Here is a 9,376-nt window from a genome sequence, read left to right as displayed (position 1 = left end):
AGTCTGAATTGGTGGCATGTGCACTTGTGCACAACATGTGCATTAAGGCCCTTTTAGAGATTAAAAATAATTTGACAGCATGTGCTGTCAGGGCATATTCAGGCTGCCCACACCCTGATTTGTTTAAGAAATAATAAACCATATCTAAGTAAAGGCTGTCAGGGAATCTCATGGGAGGGTTTCTACTTTTTAATTTTTTTGAGTGGAAAGACAGCAGGAAAGGAGAGGGTTCTGATTTGTCCAACAGGCTGTAAAGGGCTGATGCTAGGCTATAAAAGAGGAGAACTTCCATTAGTTAGGGGAGAGAGAAAAAAAGAGAGACAGGCATATACAGATACACATTGAGAGAGGATATATACAGGAGAGAGATAGAAAGCAAGAGATAGAAAACATACAGATAAAAATCAGAAACTGTTCTTCCTATTGTTGTTCTGATTTCACTTGTTTCAACCTGTTTAATCAATACTGATTCTTCCAAGTCCTAATTGAGGTTACTGGTTGTGTGTTGCCTTAGTTTATTCCTGGATTTGGTCTGTCTGAGTTCTGATCCTACGTTACTGGTTATTGCTGTCATTTGCTACTTTTTCCATCGACCATAACTGCATTCTGCACTGGAACTTATTCTGTTGTTACTTGTTTGTCATTGCTGCTGTGTCGCTTTGTTGTTGCTGCTATTTTGTTCCTGCTGCTGCTGATTTTCCCTATCTTCTTCCTCTTCTCCTTTGCATTTTCAGCATCCCAGGTACACATTTCGAGTCTCATATTGGTGTAACTGTAACATTTGAAAGCATGAAATGAAAGATGTTGAAGAAGTTTAAATACTTGTTGTAATACTCATGGTATATTGATGGGCTCGTATAACTGGCTAGTTTGTAATTCAATAGCATGAAAGGACAGTTAATTGATACTTAACTGAGTTTTAGTCTTTTTTTTGTTATGGTTTATAGTCGTTTGTTGGTACGAGGGATGTAATTGTACAATTCACAGAATGCATGGATAGTTGACATAGTGACTAGCCAGATTCCTTTTCAGCTATAATGGTATGCATAGGGTAGAATGCTTCGACTTTATTAAATACAACACAATTCTGTTTTATTTTTTAGGTCTTTTATCGGGTCCCGTTAGGCAGTATGTAGGATCACGTTCGAATCCCATTAGTAACAATTTCTAGTAGTTAATTCCCTTAATCTAGCCTAAACAAGTTTAGTTAAATTCAACTCAAGAAATGTTTGGAGTTTAAGTGTAGCGTTTCCTCAGCTTGTATGCAATTTTTATCAAATTAAAAGCATGTTCCACGAGGTATAGATTTCTTCATCTCGTAAACAACTAATCAAATGATTAACAGGAATCCGGAGTTGGCCAAAAGCATGCAATTGAATTAGCACGTATTTTTTTTATTTTTTAGAGACAAACATAATAGAAATGTAGTCACTTTAGGATATCCCTTTTAAAAATAATGAGACGAGCCTCGTCAAATAAAGATGCACATTGCGGGGCCCTCAATAATTGATCACAATAAATACTTAGAATTTGGGAGGGACTGTTTAGTGAACTTTCACAGTCTTCCCCCAAAGATAATAACGCGTTAGACTCTTTAGGCGCGAATTAATTAAATTACATTCTTAAATTCGGGTGCGCATTTATGTGACCCAAATCCAAATCTCAACGGAGTCGAAATGTGTTAATAACTACGAGTGCATTGATTGTGACGTGGTTCGAGATGCGTTTTCACGACGTTGCAATTCTATAAAAAAATAAATGATAATAATAAAAGCGGTTTAAACTTAATAAAAGCACATAAGTCACAACATGTATTTAAATCAGATATTTAGCCATTATAACAATTTAAGCGACCGCGCTAGAACCACGGGATTCGAGGGTGTCTAACACCTTCCCTCGGGTCAACAGAATTCCTTACTTAGAATTTCTGGTTCGCAGACTTCATTTGGAAAAGTCGAATATTTTCCTCAATTCGGGATTCAAGATAAACCGGTGACTTGGGACACCAAAAGCCAAACCTTTCCCAAGTGGCGACTCTGAATTAATAAATAATCTCATTTCGAATATTGTCACTTAAATTGGAAAAACTCCCTCGCGCATTTTTACCCTTCGGGGCCGGGCGCGCAAAAAGGAGGTGTGACAGTATTGCTGTGAAAAAAAAAGTATTTCTTTAATAAGGGGTGACTCTTGCTGCAATTGTGCTTAAAGAAGTATGAGGTAATATACATTGATGTGAAGGTAGAGTTTGGTTTGACATAAGTATGAGGTTTGAATGTTAAAGTATATGTATTAAAGTGCTTAGGGAGGTGTAGTCACTCTTATATCTAAATGTATCATACCTGTCCCATAGCCTACATTACAATCAAATAAAGTCCTAATTGATCCTAGATTGAATGAGTTTGATTAGTGGAGTAGTACACTATGGGCAAGCTTATGGTGCATCTTTTGTGGCATATGAATGTTATTTCTGAGAGTGAGTGAATTCTTTCTATCTTGAGTTCATGAGCGTTCTCAAATTTTATTGTGTGGAACTAGTCTCTTTAGTTGTATGAGGGCACTTGATTCATGAAGGAAGGTAATGTCAGTGACCTTTATGTTAGAGTAAGTGGGTGAGTTGTGAATAATGCGTGGTACTTGTGAGTCAAATCTTGAGGTGAAGATGTTACACTTTTGTGCTTAGTCTATTTTAAATACTCTTGGTGTGATGAGTTAGGAGAATTGTTTAAAAAGGTTGTGTCTATAAAAAGTGTAGTTTGATTGCTCGAGGACGAGCAATGATTTAAGTGTGGGGTGTTGATGATAGGCTGTAATTACGTATTTTAGTCGCTTATTACACTCTAATTTACTGCACTTTAATTGAGTTTGAGCTTTAATCGCTAGTGTCTTGCGCTAACTGTGTGTTTTATGCCTTGTAGGAGTGATTCCGAGCTATATAGATGTTATGGAATGAATTCAAGTGATTTGGAGCTTTGAAGTCTGAGTAAAAGTCCAAGGAATTAAGCCGGGATCGTGTCAGGGGTCAACTTTGATAGTTAAGAACAAACGAAGACTTGAGTAGGCATATTGCGCACTGTCTAGTAAAATGCACATAACGTTTTGCTCAAAACTCCATTTGGGCTCCACAATATATGGATGGAAAGATAACTATAAGGGCTACAACTTTAATGTTTTACGTTTTTCCAAATTCCAAACGGAACAGGGTGAAAAGTGCGCGTCAAGAGCGCGGCCGCGCTCATCAGGCAGAATACTGGGCAATATGCGCGGCCGCGCTAGTCAAACCCGGGAAAAGTGTCCTTTTTCACATTGGAGAAGGTATAATTGTTTGGGCCCAACCCTACTTGGTATATATACATGGAAAAACGGTATTTTGAGGGGATAGACCAATTTTTGACACAGATTCGACCTAAGGAGGCAGAGATACAATAGGAGCAAGGCGGAGAATTCTTCTACGAGTTTTTCCTTCCTCTTCCTATTTTTCATTGTTGATTATGACTTTTAGTATTGTAATTTTACATACTATTATGAATAGCTAATTTGTTATCTAGAGTTTTGATAGAACCTTTTGTAGGATAAATTCTTGTTATGTTTTTATATAATTGAGCCGTAGCTTTTCTCTATTTGTTCAACTACGTTTATATTGTGGTTGGTTGAAGAGCTCTCAATTAGCTGTGCCTATTTAGTATGTATTACTCGGGAGAGAGTGTATATTTAGGTAGTTGTTGAACAACATCACTCCCGATGTATGTGAGGAATCAATAACCAAGGGTTTAAAGGTGGGATTAGGGATAACAAAACCTTGGGTGCGATATAAGTGAGCTGTAATTATAGCCAACTAGCGTAACTCGGGAGAGTATGTCTAGTAAATTGTCGTAATTACTCGGGAGAGAATTACAACACGCAGAGCGCTCATGATCGGTAGAGAATACTTAGGCGAAATTATAGAAGACATAGCAGGAAGGATTCCGACAATTGGGGAAATCATAACTCTAGGCCTCCTTAATCTTGTCTCTAACCCGTAGTATCTTTAGTTGTTAATCTACTAATTTAATTAGTTAGTTAATTAGATATAAGAATCTTAATATTTATAACTTAGGAATTGTTCGAACTTGTCTTCTTAGCAATATTGAACAATTGTAGCTAAGCCTTAGTTCTCTGTGGGATTCGACTCCGGACTTGTAAACCAGATTATATTTGCAACGACCGCTTAATCTTTTTTATAAGGTATAGTTGGGCGTGATAAAAAACGGTGTCAAATAACTTCGTAGAGCTAGCCATCTGTTTTTATTTAGGGAACGGAGAGTGATAAAGGACGGATGTGAATATTAGAGACGAGCACAAGAGGCCGTCGGCCAAAAGCAATAGTATTTATATTAGCACAAATGGTGTTGTCTAATCCAGAGAATTGGGTAGTTACCTTTGAAAATGCATAAATTAAAGGGAAATGAAAAGAGCACGTATTTTTGCTGATCGAGTTATTTCTTCAGCTTTTCTGTTAATTAAGTAGGAAGGAAATTTCAATTTATGCACAAATGCCATTTTCACGAAACACAAGTAAAATCAGCTTAAGAGAAATGTTACATGTGGGATCTGAAAAGGGTAGTGTGTACGCAGACCTTAACTTACCTTGTGAAGGTAGAGATGGTGTTTCCGATAGAACCTCAGCTCAAGGAGGAAGCATTACCTGGTCATGTATTATAATTTGTTGGTCAATTCTGCACAAATGGTGTCTCGTGACAAATAATCATCAATACAAGCTCACAAATCCTCTTAGTATATCTCACGAAAAAGCTATTTTATATATTAAACGACTCTTAATATAGGGAGTTCACACACATTCTATTTTCAAAACTTTCACCATATTTCCATCTTTCAGTTCCATTATCCATTGTTCAGGTCATGAATTTGGCACTAAACTTCCATATCATATGACTATAAATATAGTTCACTTTTTTCTCAAATGCCACAACTTTATGTAATATACAACCAATTACCAGTTAAAATACAACTGGAGGGCCTCAAAGGAGGGACATCAACAGGACTAATTGGAAAAATTGATCTCTATAACCCACTTCACCAGTTTTTTTACATGCCTCGTGTAGATAGTAGACTGTGGTGAACTCCAGCCAGTCCAATGGAAACACTAGCGATCAATGAAAGATTTGTTCATAAGATTAACTGCTGAATCCATAAACTGCAAAATATGAAAACAAGAACCATGTGATAAAAGGTAAAACAGAACTTTGGTACAAACACTAGCAGTTGTATGCACGAAACCAGCATCATATGTGCGTATTTAAAGAATTAAACATCTGTATGCGCATACTTGAACCTACTGTAAAATGTTGAATCAACTTTTTATGTAGTATTCACCAATCAGACAGAAAGGGAAGAGCAGTGTTTTATGTCTTTCATAGATAAGTTGGCCAAACTTATAGTAAAAGTAATAATCAAGCTTAGGTATGTACAGATGCAGTTGCAGTTTTTTGTATGCAAAATGTGTATATAGCTAAGCACCACTTTGCGTTCTAGCCATTCTGCCTATGTTCCCTCTTGTTTGAGTAATACAATTCATTGAGTTACAAGTGCACAGGTACGTTGGTGACCTATCGGTTTTTAGGAGCTACTCATTTGCAATTTGTAAGCTAACACAGCACAGTTTAAAAAATGTAAAATAACTTTATCGTGCAGTTAACACATTTTGCATAAGTAGAATATACAAACTATTTTACTGGAAGTAATATAGTTACTAACCAAACTAGTATGCTCCCACAGAATCTAACTCAATCAATAGATTTATCTCCTTAAAGAGCATGTCAACTTTAGTCAATTGAACTAAACTAGACAAAGCAGTATTACCTTCCCAACCGACTTAAGTTCTCGTCCAATAGGTTCCATAAACTTCAAGTCGACTTCAATGGGCCACACCTGCATGCATAAAGGAAGTTGATTGGAAATGCAAAATACTGAAAGCTAAAACATAATGAAGAGGCTGAAGACAAAACCAGAAATAATTGAGACAATATAGTTTGACAAGGTAGTGACAGTTATAGCTTGGGGGAATAAGATTTAAGAAATTAAATAGCATAGCCGCTTTCACCTGAAACTGAAAGTCCAAAAACATATACACCTCATCTCACCACCCCGAAGCATATAGATCCACCCAATCGATGAACACTCAAACCAAACTCACAAAGCCTTCAATGAGGCGGCAACTATCGTGAGAAGCATCAAATGTCTTTTAGCTTCAACTGAAAGGGAACGGAGGAAGAAAAAGATATAATCACGCACAGATTCTCTACTGTTCATATGCCCTAATTTTTAATTCCTACCATGCCAGGAGGTTAGGCCTTGTAGTTCACAGATTAAATGGAGCAGAGACAAATAAATTGGTAGTGTTACTAACTGATCCATCAAACTTTCATTTTTCACTTCAGGATATAGGAATTAAGTATCTCTGGACCTTTCACATGTCACATGTAAAATTATATTTTGTATTTCCTTCTCAGCTCCCCCTTGATAGCAAAAATTCCATCCAAGCTTATGATTTTCACAGGGTCTTTGATCCTTAACAATTTTTTGTACAAATGACTAAATAAAAAAAGCATTTTTAATAAGGTTTATTGAACAAGCATAAGACAAAACCAGTTTAAATATTCTATAGATAAGGTAGTTAGATCCCTAATCATTTGTCTTTGCATTGATCTTTTAAGATGGCAATTCTAGAGGAGGTTTATTGGAGGTAGTGCATGATTTTCTGTTATTTTAAAAAGGTACAAATATTTCTCTCAAAAAATATTTCATGATAATACACAAGATGGTATCAAGAGTGTTCACACACTGAGTGACTCAACCACAATTATCAATCAAGTTATCCCAATCGTCTGTACATACATGTATCCTCCTTTATCATGTTTTGGGATTTGAGGACCTGGCATATTCAAATTGGAAGAAAAGAGTGATTAATCAACAGTACGGAAGCCAAAGTTTCTTAACATCTGTAATTGGTTCATAGCATCTTGTATGTATGCTACAAAAGCAATGAGCTTTCTGGAGTTGTTGCACTTCTTTGAAGTAGCATGTCTACTAAATCATCTGTTTCCATATTTTTACAAGAGAACCTATTCTACTAAAAAACTAGCACATATAGCAAATTCTTTATAGAAATCAATTAGATTAGCTACTTTTGATAAGTACCTAGCCATGGGAACTTCCCTTCCTCCAACCCTCCTCCCAACAACTAATAGAAAGAGAAAGAAAATAAATACGTATAAAAAAAGAACTTCTTCATATGCACCGATACGCAACATCGTCATTCCCTTCCTATAAGTACAATAATTCTGGGCAGAGCATCAATCCAATCTTTGTTATCTGACAATGCCTATTGGTAGAATTTAATAAGTCGAAGAAGGTTAGGTATCCTCTACTCTTAATTCGTAATAGAGAAATTGTCTAATACATACAGCCAGAGGCGGACCCAGAATTTTTACGCGACGGGGCACATTATTCTGCTCAACCAGTGGCCCCTAAAGGCTTTTAGTGTTCAGGGTGCCAACTACTTTAAATTAACCATTTTCAAGGTATATACATGTATATATATACAGGATATCATCCGAAGTTTACGCGGTCCGGTGACCCCTCACCCATACACATGGGTCCGCCTCTGCATATAGCTCAATCATTTACTACAGAATTATTTGTAGTTAGACGGACCACCATAAGTTAATCCTAGAAAGCATTTGATCAGAGGTACAGTTAGATTAAATAAGCTGAACGGCAGATTCTTTTCCATTATACTTATAGACGAAATCAAAGAGATACTTATAAGCTCTCCGATAAGCATAGTAAACTCCTACAAGCTGAAAATAGCAACAACTACATAGTTGTCCAATTCCTTTCAATAGCATCGCCTCATGTACATGTTATGTTTCTCATTCGAATCTTCTATTGTTTCAACTCTACAAACTATGCTATGCAAAATCAAACTCAACGATAGTGGAACAATCCTGTTTAATCAACGAAATCAAGTTACAAATAAAATAAAAACAAAATCATAAACTCCCATTAAAAAACTCAAATACATAAGTGCCAATTGGCATAAACCTTCTTTAAACTATCAATTCTACTACATACTCCAACAAACTCATAATTCCAGAAAGAAACATAATTTTTTTAGGTCTTTGAAAATAACAAAATTCAAACTTACACTACTTTTCATTTCGATCTATTAGGAGCTAGTTATCTCCGCGTGACCTATATGTCACGGGTTCGAGCCGTGAAATCAGCCACTGATGCTTGCATCCGGGTAGTGCGGCTCTTCCCCGGATCCTGCGTGAACGTAGGATGCTTTGTGCACCGGGCTGCCCTTTTATAGGAGCTAATTAATAACAAAAAAATAATGATTTAACTAAATTTGGAAACAAAGACAAGCACCTTAAGTCCCAGTAATTTAATAGGTGCAATCTGTCCTGGCACAATGCAATCTGGACCTGCAGCTTCTACAATAGCCTCCGTCCCCAATCCACTTCCAATTGGATCTGGCTCCTGCACAAAAAACATTTAAAAGGTCAAGACTTTATAAGTATTTGCAAGAGAGACAAGTGTAAAACTCACAAACCTTCATAACGGAGAGGGCATAATTGGAATAAGGGTTTTGAGGGATACGAAGAATAGGGGAGTAGTGAATTTTAGGGATTGGCTTTGAACCAGAAGCAGCTCTCCATGGTACATCATTCGGTAGTGCAGCTGCAGCTCCTCCACCCATTTTTCTCGACATTGAAAAAAGAAAGAAAAAGATAGAGCTACTTAGCAAGTAATTAAACTTAAGCCTTTGAATTGCGCTGTAAATGCAGAGGTTATGGAGATTAGCAGAGGAATTGCTGTGAATGGATAAACAGAGGAAGGGTTTATCAACAGGAGAAGGCGCAAGTTAGGTATTTTTGTTTATCTTGTTTTCTAGTACGAAATATGGTGCCAAATTCTTAGAAGGATAGAGTTTGTGTTTTTCTTTTTATGGCTAAAGATTTGGGATTTGGAGATAATAAATCTATATATTTATATAATACAGGGGCTTAACGTGTTATCCACCGTTTCATTTTCTCTACTGATGAAGAAAAGTGACTGTTCATTTTTTAATCTTCTTTTGACAAAATGAACGAAGGTGTATGTTCATTGGCTATAAAGTCTTCTAGCCACCTTCTCATTTATGTCTGGAAGATTAATTAAAATCAAAGACTCACTACATACTGTGGCATAGTTAAGTACGCTCTCTTTCTCATGGCACTCACGCTTCATCTCTCTTTCTGCATTTTACTTTTTTTTTCTCTTTTTATCAATATAAATTGTAGAGGGTTTGGTGCGAGCAAAATGTGTTTTTCAT

General features: G+C 36.5%; 1 protein-coding gene across 2 annotated transcripts; it reads right to left on the bottom strand.

Moving 5' to 3' along the window:
* Positions 1-319: 319 nt before the first annotated feature.
* On the bottom strand, positions 320-9,172 carry LOC107770474 (uncharacterized). Of its 2 annotated transcripts, XR_012709883.1 has the most exons (6): positions 8,615-9,156; positions 8,431-8,541; positions 5,857-5,925; positions 5,091-5,191; positions 4,624-4,681; positions 320-772 (listed from the first exon to the last, which is right to left on the bottom strand). XR_012709883.1 is itself a non-coding variant. In XM_016589789.2 (4 exons), the coding sequence occupies exons 1-4, from the start codon at positions 8,771-8,773 to the stop codon at positions 5,141-5,143; spliced, it is 390 nt and encodes a 129-aa protein (XP_016445275.1). In that variant the 5' UTR covers positions 8,774-9,172; the 3' UTR covers positions 4,959-5,140. The 2 variants fall into 2 exon arrangements, 1 of the variants encoding a protein (XP_016445275.1); XM_016589789.2 differs by lacking the exons at positions 320-772; positions 4,624-4,681 and having other exon boundaries at positions 4,959-5,191; positions 8,615-9,172.
* Between the last annotated feature and the right edge of the window lie 204 nt (positions 9,173-9,376).

The sequence above is a fragment of the Nicotiana tabacum genome, chromosome 5 (genome assembly GCF_000715075.1).
Source record: "Nicotiana tabacum cultivar K326 chromosome 5, ASM71507v2, whole genome shotgun sequence".
Lineage (NCBI taxonomy): Eukaryota > Viridiplantae > Streptophyta > Magnoliopsida > Solanales > Solanaceae > Nicotiana > Nicotiana tabacum.
The sequence above is the reverse complement of the archived record's forward strand: the minus strand, read 5'-3'. Positions and strand labels throughout refer to the sequence as shown.